At 41.4% G+C, this 23,178-nt stretch overlaps 3 protein-coding genes across 7 annotated transcripts in view; 2 read left to right on the forward strand and 1 right to left on the reverse strand.

Annotated features, from left to right (window-relative positions):
- The first annotated feature begins 1,797 nt into the window (after nt 1-1,797).
- Nucleotides 1,798-3,932, forward strand: gchfr (GTP cyclohydrolase I feedback regulator). Its single transcript, XM_056393536.1, has 3 exons — nt 1,798-1,956; nt 2,558-2,652; nt 3,356-3,932. The coding sequence occupies exons 1-3, from the start codon at nt 1,921-1,923 to the stop codon at nt 3,483-3,485; spliced, it is 261 nt and encodes an 86-aa protein (XP_056249511.1). The 5' UTR covers nt 1,798-1,920; the 3' UTR covers nt 3,486-3,932.
- A 3,404-nt stretch (nt 3,933-7,336) lies between these two features.
- Nucleotides 7,337-23,178, reverse strand: part of dnajc17 (DnaJ (Hsp40) homolog, subfamily C, member 17) — a 32,112-nt gene continuing 16,270 nt past the window's right edge. Inside the window, exons 11-12 of one of the 3 annotated variants that reach the window (XM_056394175.1) lie at nt 7,583-7,727; nt 7,337-7,396 (exon numbers count right to left, since the gene is read on the reverse strand). In XM_056394175.1, the coding sequence (XP_056250150.1) occupies nt 7,602-7,727 (126 nt within the window). In that variant the 3' untranslated portion in view covers nt 7,337-7,396; nt 7,583-7,601. Of the gene's footprint in view, nt 7,397-7,452; nt 7,728-23,178 lie in introns of those variants that run through there. The other 2 variants (XM_056394176.1, XM_056394174.1) reach the window with 2 other exon arrangements.
- LOC130180571 (cdc42 effector protein 3) lies at nt 10,711-19,813 on the forward strand. Of its 3 annotated transcripts, none has more exons than XM_056394179.1 (4): nt 10,711-10,957; nt 15,002-15,365; nt 15,491-15,644; nt 17,238-19,813. In XM_056394179.1, the coding sequence occupies exon 4, from the start codon at nt 17,248-17,250 to the stop codon at nt 17,869-17,871; it is 624 nt and encodes a 207-aa protein (XP_056250154.1). In that variant the 5' UTR covers nt 10,711-10,957; nt 15,002-15,365; nt 15,491-15,644; nt 17,238-17,247; the 3' UTR covers nt 17,872-19,813. The 3 variants fall into 3 exon arrangements, with proteins under 3 accessions (XP_056250154.1, XP_056250155.1, XP_056250153.1); XM_056394180.1 differs by having other exon boundaries at nt 15,216-15,365; XM_056394178.1 differs by lacking the exon at nt 10,711-10,957 and having other exon boundaries at nt 14,645-15,365; nt 17,117-19,813.

Below are 23,178 nucleotides of genomic sequence, written 5' to 3' on the forward strand. Positions count from 1 at the left end.
TTAATTTTTTAAGAATAACTGTGTCTTTTGCGAATACCATATGTTAAATAGGTTGCCCTACATGGAATACATTGAATACTTTTTTCTGTTGCAGGTCCGTTTCAATCGATGCTGCAATAAAAATAACCTATATTTTAATAGTTATTAATAGGTATTTATGTTTTTTATGATTGTAGAGTAGAGAAAAATACATACATTTATATGTTAATGTTTTATGTCTTTAGTTGCACATGGTTCTTTTATGATACTACTGGATCATTTGACAGAAGCGTATCTGCAACAGGCTGTCACACTTTAGCTGAGAAGGTGAAGGCAAAAGCCTCATCAAAAGATCAAACTGCTTCCTGCAGAACCACCAGGGACGTGATCCACTGTCACCACAGGTCACAGAAGAGGTGACCCTGGACTCCAATAACCAGCAGCAGATGAGCCGGTGCAGGAAGACACTGCAGGAGCACAGGAAGTGGCTCAGGTAGGAACACGTTTGGAGAGAGTGTTCTTTTTGGCAAGAGGGGTTGTCTCTGGTTTGTTTTGGGGGGCCTCAGCAACAACCCTGCTGCTTTCCTGTTTTCTTTCCTGAAGTAGGTCTGAGGTTAACAGGGACAGATAAAACACGAGAAAAGAGACATTCACTCGGGAACTCCCTTTCATTTGTCAAACCACAAATGATTCACATGGAAGCTCATTCATCTCTAAGACTACTGAATGCCAGAACATTAGTTTGTCAATCAACAAGTGGTTGTTTTCCAAGGTCAGCGCAAGTTTTTATTGACTTAAACGTACAGTACATGAAAGCTTTTGAACAGTGTGAAAGATGGGGTGGACAAATCATAGAGACATGCACCACACACTGTGGATGACAATGATGCTGGAAGCCAGTAGGTGGCAATCTTCTCAGCAATCCTCAGCAAGCACCTGTCTCCCTGTGAGTGAAGGGGCTACAGATTACAGGCTCTGCATAGATTCAGGAGGCGGTAATGACACTGTCATGGCTCGTCTATCTGACAGTAAACAAACAGCATCCATGCAAACTCACACTGCAGTTATATCAAATGTAGCAACATGAACATGAAAACCATCTTATTTCATGGTAAACCCCTTTAGTGAGGATTATGTGCACAGAAATTATTGTGGTGCAGGGCATTGCTGAATGAGCTCTGGTTTGCTCAGATTCATGGCTGCCTACCGTCACAATAAGAGGCTGCAATGAGGCTTCAAATTACCCTTCCCACTGGGAAAGACATGCAAAGGCTAACTGAAAGGCCATCAGGCTCTTCTGGCATCAGTGGGACATTATTTTCATATTGCAGATTTTATCTGAGTCCCCGCCATTGTTGTTTGCCTTTGGTCTATCTCTTTCATTTCCCTCTCAGTCACAAGACTGATCCAAAAGTATTATTACTGCACCAAGGAGGAAATTAATAAATCTCTAAGAAGGAAATTTGAGTTCCAGACAGTGCAGGTTCAATGTCATACATGCTTTTTTTTTTTTTTTTTGCTTTTTTGCAAATGTGAAAAACTGAATCTGCCAGCCACAGAATGAAGAGAATTTACAGAGGACTTGTGCATATATGTATAATTGTGAAAAGAAGATGGCAGCTTAATCAAACACAACAATGAACTAGGCTATGTCTGTGAACTTTGCAACATAACCATTTCCACTGGTACATGCACGCTGGCCAACGTTCATCATGTCGACAAACTCCTGATCACAGTTGAGCAAGAGTGTGTGCAGAGCGAGCAGCGCTGCTGTCAGATGCTGAGAAAAGACTTCGGATTGGTCCGCCGCGGTGGGTGTTTCCGCATTCCGCAAAGAGCTGTCAGCAGACGCGTAAATTGAAGAGGGGGGACTGTCGCGTCTGTGAAGAAACCTCCTCAGTCATACCCAGGGGAATAACGGTCCACCGCCAGGGCGACGGGATGCCTTACATACTCATCAGTACGCAGATCCGACTGGTGTGTATCCCGCATCTGTGAATGACTCATGTCATGCTTGTAGGAGGAGGACACACGCTCGAGTTGGACATTCAGGGATTTATTTATTTGGCTGCGCAACGTTGCTCATACTACTAATCAATCAAGATCCCCCACTTGCAGATTACAGTTATGCAGTGGCCTGTGATATTCTGCATGGTGGAAACAACAGACAGTCAAAGGCTACAAGCGGAGCAAGCAGCGTGCGTATGGTTGTGTGTGTGTGTGTGTGTGTGTGTGTGTGTGTGTGTGTGTGTGTGTGTGTGTGTGTTTTTTTTTTTTTTCTTTGCCATGGTGCCCTAAATTAAAAACACATGTTGCCCAGTTTTCGGCCTCTTGTTGCGCATGTTCATTTTGTTGTCTGCACGACAAGAACAACCTAATTCTATAGCCTCTGAGTACTGGATCATCTATTTTTAGTCCGTGCAGATATTAGATTATGATCCGCACCTGCCAGTGATATGAAGCAAGAGCTGCACAAATAACAGGCAGCAGATATTGTTTTTAACAAAGCAATCATTTCCTAATATCTAGAATAAACTATCAGCTGTGTAGTTAATGTGTTTAATTGCTTGTCTTGCAGGAAAATGGTCCAACAAACGTGGGAGATGAATTCTCTGATCCAGCTGTCATGAATTACCTGGGAGCCAGGAAAACAACCATGCTGGGAAACAATTTGTGAGTATTGAAAATGGAGACAGGCAGTTATTGCAGCAGGTGGAGATAAAGTAAAGGTGGCAGGTAACTAGTAGACTACTAGAGAGATTTATATGCATAATTCAGCTCAGGTCCTCTTCCATGAAAGCACCAAGACTCAATTGTAGCTCATAAGATGAAGATTTTATAGCATGATTTGATCAGTTTTGGGAAAGCATTCACACCACCACCCCCCAACCGGGAAATTGTCAACAGTAATGACACATTTCCAACGTGGACCTTCACACACCCACACACACAAAATCGACTCCCAGGTGTACTGTAAATATCCTCACACAGAGCCCTATTTCCAAATTTAGGCACAAAGAAACACACTGGTGTTTCTTTCATTTTTGGCAGTCAACAGGTACATATTGACGACGGAGCGGAGATCAGGTCACATGGAGTCAGGGGAAAAACAAAAAAAACTCCAGTGTAGTTGAAGAAGACTGCTGCTTTGCAGATTTAGCATAAACCATTCAGTGCTGATAGAATGCAGATCAGGGAAGTGTTGTCATTGGCAATCTGAGTCAAATGCTGCTGGGAAATGAACCAAGGTGTGGGAGGAAGTGAACAAGCACCAGAACAATTAACAGCATTCTACTTTCCAAGCAAAGTTTACTGAAAGACAGAGAAATCCCACATCTGTGGAAAGTTGAATTACCTTGTGTTTATGCTCATTTAGTTCTGAGTACCATGTGGACGACCCACCACGCCTGGTGCTGGACAAGCTGGAGAAGATCGGCTTCCGCGTGATGACAATGACAGGGGTGGGACAGACGCTGGTGTGGTGCCTCCACAAGGAGACGGAGTGATCAATTGTTTTTTACTTTGGTTCTCTGCTGTACATTTGACACACTGCCAGCTACATATTCAGGCTTCTGTCAAGTGAACATGAAGTTCTAAAATTGAGAATATCCCAGACATAAAGTTTCAGATTATCTTGAATGAGGGATACTTCAGGGGAATACCAAACTAGATTCCATACATTTTATAGGACTCTTTGCCCATATTGTTTGCTATTTACTACTGGTGACCAATTTTAAGTTTGCGAGTGAGGGCCAGTTTTACAGTCAATGTCATTTGGCAGTAGAACTTAATTAAAGGCATGACTGTAAAGTCATCCCGTGCAAAAGGCCTCACCCAGTTCTCTCTTTTTCCTAAGTAAATAAAACACTGCTAGATATGTTTGTACTTACAGCACTGTGCAAAGATGTTTTTGTAAGTCTATCATATGCTTATGATTAAATGATGTAATGATATGGATTGTTTGTGTACTTATTAAAAAAAGAAAACAATTTCCAATCCTTCTAAGATTTACCACAGACAAAACTGAACGCATGTATAAAGCCGTCTGATAATCCATCAAACCAGACACTTCACATGTAAAAAATATTTCACATGCTCTTCTTGTGAGCTGCTGTGTGGCACCTTACAGGGATGCTGCATGCCCCAAGATGAGGCATGAGGCTCTAGCATTGCAGGCACACGGAGTGCAGGAGACTGCCTGCGAGAGCCAAAAAAGGCTGGGTGGTGGTTTCATTACAGCCGCAGGTCTGCCAGCACATGTCTGAGGCCAGCCTGGATCACTAACCCCAAACCAGAAACTTTGCCAGCGAGCTCACAGCCAAACTCTTACCAGGTCTGCCGCCTCACACATGACTTAGCTTCCACATCCGCACTTAAGATCAAAAGGTGCGTGTGCTTCCCAATTCTGTGACCACGGAGATTCCAGATACTGTTTGCATACACTGACATGGCAACTTTGATACAGACAATCCACGGAAAGCAGGAGGAAGAGGATACTATTAAGATTCCAGGGTTCTGCTGTAGTTGCTGATAGGACAGTGCATCCAACAGGCTCATCCTCCCATCCTGGTTCGCATGCAGCGCAAGCCACTGTGGGCTCAGGGCAGGGTTGGTGGTGAATGCGTTTCCTGTAATTGTATTTCCTCTGCTGTCATTTGGACAGAGTTAGTCTGTTTCTGGCCCTTTTTTCCCTTCATTGCCGGGATATGAAAAAGGCTACGCATAAACCAATCCATGTGATGAGGGGATTTTGCAAGAGAGGAGCAGATGTCTCCCACCACACCACACCACACCACTCCACAGCTGGACATTGTGTAACAGAGCCACGGTGAGGCAGAGCAGCAGTGGCAGGGAGATGGATGGCTGAGTTGGATGTTGCAGAGCTGCCATGTAGTTCCTAAATAACACAATGACAAGAGAAAGAGCCGCCACGCAACCCAAAAAATACAGACATACCATTACACCATAGTCCTTTATGGGACAGGAAAATAAGACTATTTGGATGAATAGATGTTCCAGACAGAGGACCCTGTTACAAAAACCAGGGTGACCACAACAGTCTGGCACTGTAAGGTCTGACTTAATGTGGGTCACAGAGCAGTAGCGTGTCACTTCAGAGAGCATAAATAAACACTATCTTCTAGGTATCTGTTACATAAGCCTATTGTGAAACAGCTTAGACCAGCAATAGCTTAGAGAAACTTCAGAGAAAATCTGTTGAGGTAGGTATAATAAGACAGAACACAGACAGTTTTGAGGCAGGTGGCGTGTTCTTCAATTAAAGCTGGTCCAGGGCCTGTGACATGATCTATCGGAGCCGAGGGTGGAGTGACATGTGTGAAATGGAAACACTGAAATATGTAGGTTGCCCAAAATAAAGTCCACCCATTGCTGAAAAATCATAACTTTACCCATTGCTGCAATATGATGCATGAAGGAAAAATTGATGTTCTGGTATTGCTTAGCGTAGTGTTATCACAAGGTATAAGTAAGTCAGAAATCAAGAAATCAAAGCTTCTCAGTTGGTGATTAAAGCAATAGTTCCTTGACTTTGCATTAAAAAAAAGAAGCAATTTGCTTTCTTGCGGAGTTAGATGAGAAGATCGATACTACTTTCATGTCTGTCCATTCAATGTTAAGCTGGAGCCAGATGCGGTTGTACAGGGGGTTATGAGCCAGACTATTTTTTGGCTGGGAGCAGTGACTATCTGGAGTCTCTGTTGCTTGCCTGGCAAGCGCATGGTGCCAACAAGACTCAAGAAAGTCATCTCCTCCCCGCCAAGAAATAGTTCAGGACCCGATCTGCGGTCAAACCGCAACTTGTCACTTTTATAGTGTTTAATCAGGTTCAACAAACTAGATAAAATGTGTTAATTAGTGAGCTTTAAATATACTGGTAGGTGGATCTTTCAGCGTTGTTTTTCAAGCTAACCATCTCCTGGTTCCAGCTTCATATTGAATGGACCGACATGAAAGTGCTATCAGTCTTCTCATCTAAAAAAGTGAAGAGGCATATTTTTTTTCTTTTTTTTTGCATTACATAAGATATAGTTGTAGTAAGTTACAAGCAACAGTATTTAGTTACCTATAACAGCCTTTTCCCTGTCTGGAAATAAATGGTCTACATGAGAGGTTCCAACTTTTTTGACTTGTGACTCCTTAAATTAGAGTCACGTTTACTTCTGACCCCTTATCATACATTATGGTCTTAGTTTGGTCACTAGTTATGACCCCCAGATTGGCAACCCCTGATGTACATTATTTTGTGCATGTGTTGCATAGGGCAGTGTAGAGATTACATACAAATATTCAATCTACCACAAAAAAAAAACATGCAGTCCACAGGCCTCTACAGTCTGGAGTAGAGCTTTAGATATATTGTATACAAAACCCAGGGAACAATCATCTAAACCACCAGATCTGCAATGGAGAGCCTCCAGAGTATGTTCACTTTTCATCACATGGGACCACAAGAATTCACATAAAAGCCTACCTAGTGTTCCAATCGCAGCTTGATTACTGGGTGAACATGGGAGAGAAAAGATCTCTGCGGTTTGGGTTGCTACAACTCTCGACTAATTTTTACAGAGTTTCTGAATGAATACTCAGACAACAGAAAAGAATGATTTTTACATTACACTCGGTTGGCTACAATAATGAGGTAATAAGTTGTCACAGCTAACTATACAATGGTTGACAGATGCAAATTACATCATTACACTGCTTTGATTACATGTGGTGTTGGGCGGCCAATCTCCTCTGGCTCTTTCACAGCACAGTGAACAAAGACTAAATACTCACTGGATGCTTTAAATCTCTAAAGGTCTTAAAATTACTTACCAACTACTTTATTACTGCTAAGCAATACTGCATTAGATGGCACAATAAAACCACATAATACAATATGTTGATGCATGGGTCACAATACACTACCTTTGAGATTCCTAAGGATTTGTGATATACTTAATATTGTAAGAAAATATGTTGCAATTTATCACATTTCTGAGCACTAATTATATTCTTCCGAACTGTCAGAAAAACTGATAAGCTGCTGATAAAATATTATCTAATAAATTTAGATTAAATATCTGTTTGTCTCCTTTCAGACTTTATGGGACAAACTAGATAGTCAAGTAAACAGACTAAATCAAGCTTGTGAATGTAAATGTTGTCTAGAACAGACTGAAATGTTTATTTACAGGACAACGATGTCAACTAATTGCAGGTATACAAAATACAGTGTACTCTGTATTTTGAATTTGGCGTCCATGTATTGGTACAATACTGTGCAGCACTGATTAGACCCTGCAGCCTCAGTGATGGGACCCCTACCTCTGGGAAGATAAGGCTCAACCCTGAATCCTGCAGGAGCCCTCACTTCTTCTCTACTCTGTATCTGCCTCAGTCATCCTACGTTCTCAAGAAAAGGAAAAGCAACACACTGATTAAAACTACAGATTTGAAAATAAGCATTTCTTTTCAGTTATTAAAAATATTTATTTTTCCACAGTGTACTACATACAAAAAATAACAAAAGACATTAAGAGGCTTTATGAAACTAAAGCCTGAAACAGGTATTCATTTAATAGTTGCAAGCTGGTACCAGGTTGAGTCCTGCTGTGCTATGACCTGCCAGCATCTTCCTCGTCCTCCCTTTGCATTTGTTCTATGAGTTTCTGTCGCTCAGCAGCCTGCCTCATCCTCATCATCACCACGCTCTCGTAGTCACGCTCATTTGTCAGGGAGCCCTGCAGAAGAAAGAGACTTGACTTTAATGTCAAACAAGGAAGGGTTATAATAACGTGGAAAATGTTGCAACAAAAACTGCATATGATTTGAAAGCACATGTAATCTTTCGCCCCAATCTATGTATTTTCTGATATAAAATTAGGCGGCTATAACATAAATATTTGAGCCCAAGATTCGTAAAATTTTCTAGAGATTAAACAAATGACATGATAATGTTGATTATAATAAACAAGACGAGTAGGATAATCTTCATCTACTTGCCTTACTTGTTTTACATCTCTTCAGAATAAAGCTGAAAGGATTAGTCAATTAACAGATAAACTGAGCTGCAATCTTTATCTATTTTGATAATTGATTAATCTTTCAGGTCATTTTTTGAGGAAAAATATTGAATAACTTTCAGCTTTCAGGTTTATTGTGAAGGGCATTTTTCATTTCATGGGCCAAACGATCACTCAATGAATTCAGAAAAATATTCAACAGATTGATAGCGAAAGTAATCACTAGTGGCAGGTCTACTATCTATAATCCCCCAACAGAAAGTTGGATGACATCATCAGAGGTTATCTTTTTTCAGACTTGACAAAGATCCTCCAGAGCCACAGAAAAGGTCTTATGTAAAAGTTAACCATTTTCATAGACTGAAGAACTCCCCACACGGAAACTGATGAATAAAAGCTGGTGGCCCTTAATCAGTATTCAAGGAAAATGTCTAATGACCCATTACACAGGCAGGGAGTCATAGAAAGGTTCAACATGTCTGTAATTTATATCATAACAACGACACGGAGCGAATGACACCATTGTCACCATCTACTGTCTGTTTGTTTTCGCGACGGGGCCTGTGGGTACAGAGCGGAGGAGAGGCCGACCCGGACAGATGCTCTCATCTCAGTTACCATCAGCATGACGGCAGGGTGAACATGCATGAGACAGCAGCCTGCAGAGCAACTGTGACAGGGTAATTCCGCTGCCTGAGGTCATTAAACCCCAAAATGAGGGCTGGGATTAGGCCTGGCAGTCAACTGGCTTCTCATTGAGTGTGTGTGTGTGTGTGTGTGTGTGTGTGTGTGTGTGTGTGTGTGTGTGTGTGTGTATGTGTGATTTCTTTGAGGGGCTTGGGCTTGGATGAGGATGGCGAGAGATTCTCTTACTGTGGGGGGAATCAGAGAGGGCAGCCACCAGCTAATGGCTAATCAAGCAGGGTGGAACGTAGGCCAGACGTCTTACACGCACACAGGCTACAATCCGTGTGGTCACAAATGCCACACACAGGATACACAAGAAGAAGGACTCTAGAGAAACGATGAGGCACTTTTTAAAACATGCAAGCAGAATGCTTATGTTTGCATACTTCCGCACATTTAAAAACACACACTCACAGAGACCGTTGTGCCATTTTAAAGGAAGAGGGAGGCATGTATCCACAGAGTAAGCCACTGTTTTAAAGGATTATATCCAGGAAGTCTGCTGGGCCAAGGAAGTGTCTCTTTAACAAGACAGTGAGCTGCAGGAGAGAGTGAGTGAGTGTGTGCATGAAGGACAGAGAGAGCGAATGAGAGCGATTTGAAGAGGAGACGTAGTTTTTTGTCAATGTGCTCGCTGAGCTAAGGCATCTGGAAAACATCAAGGGGACTCCAGCATCCATGTGCTGGGAGAAAGAGGGTAAGTGTGGAGGAAGAAGAGAGGAGAGGGTCGGTGAGGGGAAGTTACCCCCCACTCCCTCCCTCCACCCCGCCCCTGGATTGAGGAAAGCTGCTATTATCATTCCAGTAATGTGAGCTCAAGCCCCTGTCTGACACGTAACTATGAAATATCACGCGAACGACATTAGGTAAATAAATGACTCTTGCATCCTCAAATTTAACAAAACACAAGCAAGTACACAACCAAACTGGTGGAAATGCTCGCTCCTCCTCAGCAAACATATCTCCACTCTGCCCTGCCCTCTACTGGTCACTGCAGTGAAGGGCATCTGAACACTCATGATTGGTCTGACCTATTCTCTACCCAGTGTGGTCACGGGTGGACTGTACCAGGCTAATGATGTAGGGGAATTCTGAGCTTTAACAGGTGCTTTATGGGCAATGTGACGCATTTCTTCTCAGGATGAGGGATGTTTCCTTGCCCGGGGTGTTAACTTACAATGTACATGTTTAGCCACTGCATCACTGTGTAACTAAATACTTGGTGTGTACCTATGCGTGTGTGTGTGTGCGTGTGTGTTGCAGTAACACTGGGGCCCAGAGTGAGTAGGAAACCACAGAACACAAACAATGGGCCCCCGTACAAAGCCAGGGTACAAGGCCACCACAGAGGTAGGATGATTGTAAAACACACATACGCACGCATACACACAAACAAGCTGAGGATTAGCTATGTGACATCAGCACATGGCTAGGCCTCTAAACAGCACATCCCAGTCTGACCCCAGGCCAGTAATGACATCATGTATACCAGCAGTGCTGTGAGTCAGGCAATATAACACACACACGCACACACGCACGCACGCACGCACGCACGCACGCACGCACACGCACGCAACACACACGCACGCAACACACACACACACACACACACACACACACACACACACACACACACTCAGACTCATACTGCAACTCCTTCCCACACACAAGAGGAGGCATCTCTCAGTGCAGGTGGCCACTGCATTCCCCCGGCATAACTTGTCAGATCAGCTGCAAATTACACCATTTCTTTATGTGTGTTTGTTTGAGATTTGTGTGAGTACGTAAGCATGTGAGCATGAGTGACAGAGTTAAGTGTGTGAATATGCAAAAGCAATGAAATATTGAGGAGGGAGACTTTAAGATGAGATTACCACTACTTCTCCAAACTGAAATAAAATACTGAACAGCTTCAGAGCTTATTGTAAATTTTGTTATTGCTACAAAGCCAATGTTAGCATTAGCAGCTGTTTATTTACCAGTCTTGCCTAGAGCTTCAGCCATTGTTGTGTTTATAATACAAGAGGTTATAATACATCCTCTGAGCAGCACTACTTCTTCAGGGCAGCCTGGACGCCACAGTGATTCTATCAGAAAGTCATGAGATGGGCCGACTGGGCCGGAGGTAGCTGGTTAGCATGCTAACTTCAGCAGAGTAAAGGTGTGAGAAATAGAAGCAAAGCTTTCTACCACTGGAGACAGCACTTGGCTGATAAGGGAACAAAGTTTGATGCTGAAATCGCAAAGTTTCTTTTTGACCGGTGAGTAAACAGCTGTTAATGCTAACATTGGCTATGGAGTAATATCAATACTCACGGTCTTTGGAGCTCTATTGCAAGGATGAAAACCCTTCTTCTTAAAGACGCTGTGTTTTGATGATTTTGATCGTAAAATTTTTATACTCCTCAAACCTTTCACTGATCATTCCCGCTCGGCATGGAGGCATGTGCATTCCTTAGATTTGTAGATCTATTGCTGCACCTTAACTGGAAACAACCACTTCATTGGGGCCCAGACAGAAATAAAGCAAAACTCCCATCTGCCATTTCTCTGCAGCTCATTCAAAGTTCTCTATTAAATAGGATCATACAAGGGTCATGATTACTTTGACTACCACAAATGTCTGGTCCAGTACACTGTTTTTCTTAGTGAAAAATAAACCCTATATAGAGATTAAGGCCCAAATCTACTTCCTGTATTTAACCCTTTACATGCACATGTCCTGCCAACATCTGGTTTCTGAACGGAACTCCAGGACAAGAACTCTTTTTATTTGACAGCAAAAGCCATGAGTCTGAACAGAAAACTCTGCACGTGTAGTCTTAGTGAATACATCTACAGATCATTGATTGTGACAAACGCAATTATACAGGTCAATTATTTTTTACGCAAGCTGCAGAATTTACAGACGTCCTTGAAACCACACTGGAAAAGCTGTATACTGTATGTAAAAATACGGCTATTTTTAAATTTTCTCAATTTTCACAAATTGAAGAAAGGTATCGTTGAGTTGAAAATGCAGAGCTGATTTTCTGACCATGCCAACAAAATAAAACCTGAATGACCACTGTATATAGATTATATTAGTTGTGTGTGGACTGCGAATCAGCCAGTAACATTCAGGCAAAGTGAAGGGGAAAAAAGGGCAGTGGCGGATCTGAGGTGTCATATAAGAAGATGTGTGTATATGAATGGAGGTGTATGCATGTGGTTGTACGTTCACTGTCACGGTATTGGACAGAAGAGAAGCCTGTTAGACGGAGACGGAGAGTGCCTTTGGAAACTGTTAAAGTAAAGGAAATAAACAGTGAAAAGAGAAATGGCAGCAAAGACCTGAACTCCTGGTGCCCTGGTATTTCTCTTTATGATGGATGAGCTAAGGGATCCTAGAATAGGCAGACGTGGGGGTTTGGCCTCTATAATATCCAACAATACATCGTTGTAAAAGCAAAATTATGTCTTTCACATCCTAGCCTTCCGGGAAAAACCCTCTGATTGCAAAAGATTTCCCATTAAAACAAAAGGGGCCACGGGACTGGTAAGAATGCAGTCTGAACCTTGGAGATGTCAAAAAGAGCTCAGGTATTATGAGAGGAGAAGAAAAACAGAAAATTAAATCAAGGTTCCAAACACAATAATTTGAAATGTCTGTTTGTTCTGTGTATGTGTTCCCATATTAACAGGGTTCCTTATCTACAGTATTTAATGTGCAGAACAAACAGCTAGTGTATAGCTAGCACACTGTTTACTTCAACTATCCAGTCTTTAAAGTAATCTAAATATCACAGCCATGATTTAATAATTACTAATGATTCAGTGCCAGGAGACACAGAATTACATTCCCAGTTTTCACCGACCGCCTACATCCACTGGGAAGAAATAGCATGTCATGTACATTAAACATTAAAGTCAATCCTTCAACGAAAAAAAACTCCATAGAGAGCTGGAAAAGACATTTTATATATCTGTGGGTACAAGATTTCTCTGGATAATAGTACAAAATTACCTTTATATAACATATTTTCTGGAGGTCGATTTCTGCCTTTATTGGACATTTGACTGCTGAGAATGACAGGAGAGAGGCCCCAGATTCAGTCATTGCAGCTCTAAAATATTTTACACCTGTAGCCCACCACAATTCCTCTAAAAACTCATAATACATCTCTGATAGTTAAACAGATGCTACGTTTTCTTGCTTTAAGTCTATTAAATCTCTCTGTTAATGACTCAGCCTATTCTCCTCCTTACTGTGACGGTCCTGATGTGAACTTATTGTGTTGATTAGACGATACTGTAACCTTTGTCATGTGTTGATGAGTCAGCATTTGGTATTCAACAACATCACACCTGGACTTTGACTGATGTCAGATCTTTGTCATGTGGCAGTCATGCAACTGAGCGTCTACACTTCCTCTGAGCAGCCAGACCGCCAAGTTTCCTTTGGAGCGCCTTCGCAAAGCTCATCATTGAGTCATAACTTTGGAGACAAACAATGATGGCAACGGTTCGGATGATGACAAATGCTTACTTGGATGTTCTCACCAGAATTGATGAAAGGACATTACAAAGAGTAGCTACTCAGATAGAGTAGTTGCCCAGTTTCAATCGTCTAGTTTCATGCTTTTCATACTGTTATATATTTCAGAGCGGAATCGGCTGAGCACAGTATGTCCTGTGTTTGTCGTCATTGAACAATGTTTTTCATATAAAAGAACGAGACAGTGCTTGCTGTAAATCTAGTCTAAATGTTGGCTGTCTAAGGGCCTCCATAGAGCGGAAGATGGAGAACACACAACAAAGGGCCAGAAGAATATCCACCAAAGCCTCAGTTTGGGCTTCTAGCGCCAGTCAAAGCAATATCTGGAAACAGTTTTTATCCTACAACAACAAAAACACGCAGCATCCCAGATTTCAGGCCCAGCATAGCTGCATCAAACCACATTGCCCGCTATGGTCAGGCCTTAGAAAAGAGGCTTATACAGAAATCCAGCTAGGGCTAAACGTATCAGCTCAGAGGCTACATAGCATGACAATACAACTAACAAAGTAAGCCCAACCTCGGTCAGACAGCAGGACTTGTGAGGTCATTCCCAGATACCACGGATAACACTAGTTGATCACCCTGATTGTCTCCTAGCATGAAAGCAGTTTTGTGGTCGTAGGTGGAAGAAGGAGGGGGTTTCTCAGAAGAGAGATGTTCAAAAATTTTCTGTTTCAGCCTTGAGTAAATGTTATGATAATTTCATTTGCGTGAGTAATTGTGTCTGGTCTTGCAGACTGTTCTGGCACGAGAGTGCAGAGCGGGAGAACAAGAGGATCGGGCGGCACGCCTATTGTTTATTGGAGCAATTTGAAAGGACTGGAGGAATAGTGAAAGATACGATTGGTCCATTTCCTTCACACCCTGCGTGTTTTAAGTTTAGTGAACAAGTAGAAGCATTGGACAAAGCGAAACCCGAGCCATGTCCTCCTTTCTGCTGGAACACAGTGTTATTTATAAGAATATCAGAGCATGAAGCCGTGTTGGTGATTTTAATATACTCTGTTTAAACAGAGAGACACAGGTTGTAGAATATTAAATAGTTCAAAAAAGAGTCTTTCTAAACCATAACACAAAAAACAGTGATCATGCCCTTCGTGTGAGTAGCAATTACTGCCTGCAAAAGCACAACAAAATGCTTTAACCCTGCCATTTTTAACAAATTCCATAGAGCTGAAAAGAGTTTGCTGTTGTGACACAATTTCCATTACTGTATTACTATAGCATTCCAGAGGCAAAGACAACATGCTGGAGCCGTGAGAATTGGAAATGCAACAAGTTATCTCACTTGTGAAATCCAGTGTGCTGTGCCTGTCCATACATGTCTGTGTGCGATAGTATGCTTTGATTACATAGAGAAGCTATAGGCCTCCAGTCAGGCAGAAGGGCCTGTGGAGGGGGGTGGACTCAGAGGCTTTAGACAAGCCAACAACAGCCAGGAAATCAGGAAATCAGCAGAGCAGAGGGACAATGACATGGAGATTAGAGATCAGTTAACCCCTTTCTCCGGGTGACTGTCCTGTTTGCTCACCGGCTATAGCTTCCTTTTCTTTTTTCTTTTTCAACATAAGCACACATCTACACACACTCAACCTGTTGTGCACGCACAAACCTATTCAAACTCAACCTCCTCTCGTCCTTCCCATCTCTCAAGCACACTGACACACCATTCCGCTCTTGAGAAAATTAGTTGTGCGCCGTAGTTTCTCCCACATTTTGGTATTTCTCAGAATCACAGGAATTAAATCAGCTGCATTTCCCACAGGTAATGGGTGCTGCCAAACAACCAGCAGGAATTACTTTATCGCCTATGACTAAAGGGCCAGCTCACACCGCAAGCAGGATGATATCATCTGACGGCTGGCAACCATTCTAAAAAGGGATGACAGCAAATATAAACTAAGAAGAGCTTGAAGAAAAGCTTCCACCTGGACGCCTTAACACTCCTGAACTCTGATCTCACCTGCCTTATCTCTTAGGCAAAGAAGACTTTCACCAGCAACACACCTGGAGGGTTGAGATGCAAGTGGGAGTTTACACTGGGGAGGATTAGCCAAAAAAAAAAAAAAAAAAAGAGGTTAAATGTCCAAGGACTGAACACACCCATCTAAGCAGCAGTATGGACAAAGGTAAGAAACGGTCTCTTTGCAGTTACAATAGAGCGCATTAAATGCTACACTTAAATGTCAACGTTAATTGGGCTGTGTCACTGAGGAAAATGTCATTTTAACGCACTCTGTTTTTCTGTCTCAAGGCTGTGCAATGAGGGCTTCTCTGTAACGGCTGAACAAGTCCCATCATGCCAAGGAAGTTTGTCAGGGTGTGCAGGTAGACACAGCCTAGTTTCCTGACAGAGACGTGTGTGCATGTGCGGGATTCAAATACCCTGTGTTTGCTCAGCAAGACAGGTAAGAATTCAATTATAAGTCCTTATTTATTCTGTTTTTATTCATCCTATGAGTCGAACAACTGTATGAAAAGAAAAATCTTGTCATCAATTGCTTTTAACCTGTGGCTGAAGTTTTCATCAGACTGATTCCTCATCTGTCCCAGAGATGGATCATTTATGGCAGCATTGAGAAAGATCATTTAAAAAGTGTTTTTTGGCCAATCTATTTTAATGGACTAGTTTAATTTTTACTTGGTCATGAAGTGTTTCCTGAACATGATACTCATGGCTGAAATCCTAAAACTCCTCCTTGGTCAAACTGACATGTTTGGAAAGGAATGCTGTTGTGTCCACGCTCTCCAATCTCCCGCTGCTACTAAAGTGCCGATAAAACCTTTACAAGCCAACAAAACCTGTTTGCTATAGTGACTTACAAATTTACAGAGTGCGTGTTTCAAGTCACGAACACAGACCTAATGTGGGCAAAGCTGTTTGGGAGACCATTAAATCACAGACACTGAGCAGATTATCTAATCGACATGCCAGCGCTGATGAACTGAGTTCTGCTTTACTCAATAAAATGATTACAGGTCACGGAACGCAAAAAAGGGTTTTCTCTTTTAGACCAAGTTTGACTTTCATTTCAAGTGTTATTGTATCGTTTCATTTTAACCAAGATGTTTCCTTTCAAGTTTTGTTGATGGAAGTGAAATTTCAATAATATAAATTCCCCAAACTACAAAATGGATAATTTATTCTGAAACATAATGGCTACAGCGTGATCCCATTTATGGAATAAGAATATTTAACTTTATTAACTTCCACATCCAGAGTCACTGCATAACTCTCACACCACAGCAAAATAAACTGACTGCATCCCAGCTATTTGTACTTCCTCTGAAAATCATAAACATATGTTCATAAGCGAAGTTATCATCGTGATTTCTATAAAATAACAGTAAAACCTCAGGTTCTCCCCAAACTAAATGAGAATAGATACAACACACTTACATGCAGGACAACAATTACCATTTGGGAATCTGTATTTTTCACTGTTACTGGAAGTCTTCAGCGAGCTAACAGACTTGTTTTGGAGGATATGCAGCAGACCACACCTGCATTTATGGGAAAAAACTCTCATTTATAAAGTAAATATTTAGAAACTAAAGCTTCAAAGCATTGTTGGAACACCTCCCTGCTGCCAAATAATGATGAATTTCATTAAAGCAAAATCAAGTGGAGCAGGTGCAATCTCTAAACAATGGCTGCCGATTCACATCAAGCGGACTGATACAGTCCAATACTTACATCTGGTGCTAAATTACATGACAAGCACAGACCTGCTCCATATTCTAGCACGATGAGAGGGAACGCTGGCTTATCAAAAAGTGATTCATAATCTAGTGTTCTATCAATTACTTTAACAGAAAACATGGAATGAGACAAGCATTTTTTAAATTAGATTTTCTCCTTTTTTGTGTTGTGTTGCAGATGGCATTATGTTTTTAAACTTCACAACTTCCTAAGGATTCATTATCGAACAGAAGGGGAAATATAAAAGGATACAAAGACTTCAGGATATATAAGAAACCTTTCTGTCTATCTCAACCAGGTCTCCCAAGATGCCATTCAGAACATCACTGCACAGAAAGCCATCCTCTGGTCGTTGGCCCAGCAGGAATCCCAAGCGTCGGGAGGTGCTGTCAGTCAACATGATCAGCCTACCACTTGCTGATTTCCGCCACCTCTCACATATTGGCAACGATGCCCACACGGACAGCTTTGGAGACCTGTCCTTCTTAAAGATGGGCCACAACTTGCTTTTACAAAGCTCCCAGAGCGAGCAGAACCTCTTCATGGCCTGCTCTCCGCCACCCAAGCCCCCTCGTCTGAACCTGGATGAGACGGAGGGGTCAGAGAGCCCTGACTGGTCTGTCGGCCACCAGCACAACACTCCCCACAAGAGAAAGAAATGCAGCTCTATGCCGCTGCTGGACAGTGAAGAAGGAGAAGGAGAGCTAGAAAAGGAGGATGGGTACCAAAGAGGGAATACTGTTGCTTACAATCTGACTCACAGCCTTGGTCGGGGAAGTGTGAGTTCAGACAAAGATGGAGACTCCTCAGAAATCTGTGACAAAACTGAAGGGCAGCAAAAGGACGAGGATAGTGGCTTTTCATTTAGCCTCGACCTGGGCCCTTCGATCCTGGATGATGTTCTGCAGGTGATGGACAAACTCCACAATTAGACAACGCAATAGCCGAGCATTACAGGAAGGCTTTACTAAGGGGATGAGATCCAACTCATCTCGCTCTGGGGGGACACACTTCTGATATTATGGACAGACCAAAAACATAAAGTGATGTTACATGATCAATAAACCTTTATAAATCTGTCTCCATTATCCCAGTACACTAAGTAGTGACTAATAACCTGTGGAGGGAAGTGACAACATCTATATTTTAATGCAGTTAAACCAGTATACTGGAAACAGGTTCATTTGTGAACCAGATCATCCAGGCAAACTTTTAACAGGGACATCTTACTCTCAAGATAACCAGATATTATGTCTGTACGACACTTGCATCCACAGCAATCTGGTTTGACAGTTTAAACTAAAAGAATACAACTACACAAAGTTAATGATCTCCTGAGAGTCACTCCTTGCAGAGGTAGATGCAATGTTTAAGTTAATAATTGAACGCTGTCTGATGTCAAACTCCAAGCTGGACATTTTCACCTTCTTTTACTTCCCTCCTTTGCTAGTGTAGTCCCCCAAACCACACAGTACTGTGCTGGAAACGGCTGTTAAGACTTAAGAGTGTTGTGTTTAAGAAAAGAAAAGCTGCGGCTGGAATCCAAGGTCCTCGAGCTGTGATGTCTTGGCTCTTGGCGTGCTTGCCAATCTATTGTGTGCAGAGGGCAATTTTTCCTCCGCACGCATCCCAGAGGCCCCACTCAAAGGTAGACCAAGGTACCCCCCATCTCTCTCAATGCAGTGAAAACAAACACTTAGCTCTGCTTCCAATAAAAGCCAGCCAGTGGTGGCAGGTTGGGCTGCAGACCAAGCCAGGCCACAGGTCCAAGACCTCAGAAGAAGAAGAGGAAGAAAAAAAAAAAAGAAGCTCTGGAGCAAGCTGTTTGCTTAGCTGCAAATCAGAGTCCGATGCTCTGGTGAGTGGCGCACGAAAGGGAAAGTGGTAAAGGGTAATGTGATACTTCCACATATGCAGGGGGTGTCGAGGGAGGAGGACCAGAGACATCCATTACTGCAGCATAACTCCTGATGAGGTTTTAAACACTACCTTCTGACTAAACAGACCCCCGACACGTGAAAAATACACGCTTGCATCTCACAGACACCGTGTGTAAGTAAAAAGAAACACACCTGTATACGTGTGAGCACGCATGGTCAAACTGAGATTTTTAAAGACAATCTAGGTTCATTTTCCTCAGGTTTGGAGAGAAGAGAGTCAGGACAGTCTGTGCTTTAGTGGGAGGTTGGCAGAAAAGGTTGTGGGGCAAACCCAGAACCAGTCAAATTCCTATGTGCCCCACGGGGTCATGCTGCAAAATAAACAAACCACAAGTGTCCCGCTTCTAGAAATAGGTTTAGAATTCTATGTATGTCCTTACAGACACTGCAATGTTTGTGGGTACATCTGCACTGTATATCTGTTTTGGCATCTCCTATTTTAAACTGGATATCATTGCCCCTGTTTCTTGGATATGTTATGACAATAACACATTGTGAAATCTTTTTTTTTTACGTTGAAAAATGTACTGTTTTGTATTTAGGGAAGTAAAGAAAAATTCCAAGTTTTAAATTCCAAGATTGGTGGTTTTTTGGACAGAAGTGCTGGTGTCAACATTTTAAGAGTTTGTATGAGATTGTTTACGCACCCTGATGAACTGACACTTATTTGGCTTTGTAACCGTCAGAAGCCACTGTGGAGGCAATAAGCCTTGTCTGTCACTTCTGCACAGTTTCTAGAGAAATTATAGCCTTGGACTATCCAACACTACAAGCAGCACAATATTATTTCAAGGTGAAGACACACACAAGCCTAAATTAGACAGGCATGTTAAGCAGGATTTCATGTAGTTTCATGGTAATACTGTAAACTGGACTTTGAACTGCTGGGTTGCTAGGCATTCAGTAATCTCAAGCACACCTGTATCACAAAGAAATTACTTTCAATGGTTAACCAGGGTTGACACACCCTGGTTAACCATTGAAAGTAATTTCATAGACGTTTCTGTACAGGCTTTTTATGATAAGCAGGAGAACGAGCTACTCAGCCACACAGACTTTACATTGGACAGTCTTCCCTGCTCTGCCACAATCACCCTCAAAGCCTCATTTATTCTAAAGAAAAAGAAGAATTCTGAAAAACAAACAGCAAACAAATTATTGAGAAACTACATAAGGGTAAAAAAAGGCAATATATCAAAACCAAAACCTTACTCATTATAACCTTCAAAAATGAACATTTACTGTTTTTTCTGGACAAAAAGCCTTCCTGAAGACGACAGTCCTTGGCTGCTATGACTCTGCAATCTACACAAGAGCCCTCAGTGTGAAGAATCACATAAACTTAAGCTCAACAAGAGTTCAGCCACATGACTGATGTGAGAAGAAAGAGTTGGTAATTGAAGACAAATTATCTTGTCTGCACTGCGCAAACTGGCCGAGCTGTGAGGTATCCCAATCACATCTGGTACCACTTCACTCCCTCCAAAAATCTAAACTTGCTGTCATACAGATTACCAAGAAACCCTGTCATCTCACTGAAGAGTAGCTATAATGAGTTATTTATTTTGTCAGGTACTAACTAAAAAACTGAAAATATTGTTTTGGCAAATACGAGAGGTGTCCTTCAACTGTAATTGCATCTCCCAGTTCAACCTTATTGAGTCATAGGAGTTCCACAAAAATAATAAATGAAAATAAATGTTGAAATGTAAAGAGGAATGAATAAAAGAATAACTAAGTAAGAGAAATAATCAAAATAATCAAAGAAAAAGGTGGAAATATAGAAAAATCACCAAATATATAAAAACCAAAAGCATTTTCACATTTACTTTAAACTTTTTCTGTATATATTTATTTTTTAGTTTATTTACTTTTATAATGTCATTTATTTATTTTTATCCCTTTATTTATCTTCTTTACCATGAAACAATAGAGAAAAGCAACAGGGAAAATAATGGCATAAAAAGAAAGAAATAAAAAATAAAATAAAATCTAAAAATATACAGAATAGAAGTTAGTCATTTATATGCAATAAATAATTATATATATTTTCAGAAAATTTAAAACTACATTTTTACAGAAATAAATTAACAGATAAATGTGAAAATGAATGAAAATGCTTATAGGTATTCTTTTATAATTGGTTATTTGTCCTTATATTTACACATTTATGTTCTTATTCTTTTACTCTTTTTAATGGCACTCCTATGACTATTATATATATAACAATATTATATATATTCTACTGAAATATGCTGCATGGTTTCAAATGGTTTCACACACAAAGGGCGGTTTTGTGAAAACCGATATTGTTTATGCTGTCTGTATCATGTCAGAACATATTATCAAGCTATAGAGGGTTAGGGCCAAGCCCGACCACAGCAGCTATCCCTTCTCATGAGACGTGTGATGAACTGGATGTATAATTAATGCAATAACACAATTAATTCTGTATCAAATGAGAAAAGCAAAACTATGTATTTCAAGCTATCCTGAACCAGTATATGTTTTCTGCAAACTGTTTCTGTGGTATTGCTCCTTGAAATCTCATTATACATTAAAAAATATACCACCAACAAGTCCAGCCTCATATAGTTTCACTGTCTTTCAATACTCTATCCATTCAAACTTGCCACACAATATTAATATTAGGTACAAACCAATAATAATAATAAAATGTCCTCCTTCTGGGTCTGATCATAGTAAAATACAGAAGAACAATACATTATCACCATTCAGCGAGTGTGTCAGGCTAGGGATGAATATGGCAACAGCATGGCCACATACGGTGCATCTCTTCAAAACTCAGGGGCTATTTTAGGTGAGAGTGCACTTTTCAAGCACTAGCAAACTGACGGGCTGGAAAAACAATCCCAGAATAGCTGATCTGCTGCATCTGGTCTGTGTTGTGTCAAGCTTGTGATAATTCTCTGGCTCATGCAAGAAGCAGGCACAGAAGGCTCAAGTTTAAATCCTTTACAATAGATTCACTTTAAATAATATGGTATGCTAAGCTACGTAATAAACCATGAATCAAGACACAGTGATTAATGATGGCATCATATCTCCGGAGACACAAACATTATGTCTTGCAAGGAGAAAGCAGATGGTTAGATAGTGATTCCATGTCAGAGACAGTCTGGGAAGTGAGATATGAATTATTAGTCAGACTCTGTGGAATCCATATAGTGGGCCACACATGAGATACTATTTTGATGCAGCAACTGTTTACAACTCTTACAAAGCACTGTTCTTAGGTGGACAGTATCTGAGCCCTACAGTGTGTCTGTTACCACACATGCCACAATTAATATTAAACAACAAACACTGTGACTCATTCGGGATTCACTGAGATTTGCAAGTGTGTACAATACAATGCTAAAAGAAATGTTTTCACTTATGAGAATGACTTAAGCACTTATAAACCTGCCCATTTCCCAATCTCTCACTTACTATGTCAAAGGGTAAAGACATAACAAAGAACAGTCTGGAGATGAAACTAGATCCTTTCCCCAAAGAGAGGCCTAAATTAAGTCAGGAGCATGGGGAGCAATTTCACACAGTGTGGAAGATGTGGCCCTTCCCTATTTTGAAATTTTTAATATCCATGGTGAGAGAAACTGGGGGAATGTAGTAAGGCCTGTTTTATCTGCTTTCTGAGCAAGCAGAACAAAACCAGAGCAAGTAGTTCAACAGGTCTCTTCAGTGTCTGTGAGGGCAGTCAAAATCACATCACAATATAGTTAGTAATGTTCGAGGTCTCTGGACCCTGAAGGGGGTCTTCAAGGGGAATTTGTGGCCCTCATTCCATTAGGCCCCTAACATTGGCCCCAGATTCGTTTATCAAGCATACAAGAGCTGGAACTGAAGCTGAAGCTGAAGTCATTCATATGTGTCTCTGAGCTCCCTGTAGTGAGACTTGGACTCTCTGAGCACTATGTTTGGATTGACAAGGTTAAAGAAGCAAGTCCTCGCCCAATCTGTTCCTATGTGATTCCAGCTGGCTGGTGTAGGGGAGTGAAGGAGGGGTAGACAACAGAAGAGGGATCTGATTTTTACATTTCAGACAGAGTCTGAGGAGATGGGTGTCATGTCATGTGGGGCCTCTTTAGCGAGAGGTATTCTTGCTTAGGGCTAACGTGAAATTTAACCAGCCGTGGTACTGTTTTCATTCTCAGGTGCAGGACAAAAAATACAAAATCAAAGATGAAGCAATCAAAGTTGGAAATCTGTGAGGCAAACTGGGTTACCATAATAACATTTAAAGAGATTACAGTGACAAGTCCCAGTGTGCAGGCT

This window comes from Seriola aureovittata, chromosome 13 (genome assembly GCF_021018895.1).
Source record: "Seriola aureovittata isolate HTS-2021-v1 ecotype China chromosome 13, ASM2101889v1, whole genome shotgun sequence".
NCBI classification, from domain to species: domain Eukaryota; kingdom Metazoa; phylum Chordata; class Actinopteri; order Carangiformes; family Carangidae; genus Seriola; species Seriola aureovittata.

Coding starts and splice junctions, on each gene's coding strand:
- gchfr (XM_056393536.1), top strand. CDS start 1,921: ATGCCTTACATACTCATCAGTACGCAGATCCGACTG. Junction 1,957..2,557: donor TCAGTACGCAGATCCGACTG/GTGTGTATCCCG, acceptor CTTGTCTTGCAG/GAAAATGGTCCAACAAACGT. Junction 2,653..3,355: donor ACCATGCTGGGAAACAATTT/GTGAGTATTGAA, acceptor ATGCTCATTTAG/TTCTGAGTACCATGTGGACG.
- LOC130180571 (XM_056394179.1), top strand. CDS start 17,248: ATGCCATTCAGAACATCACTGCACAGAAAGCCATCCTCTGGTCGTTGG.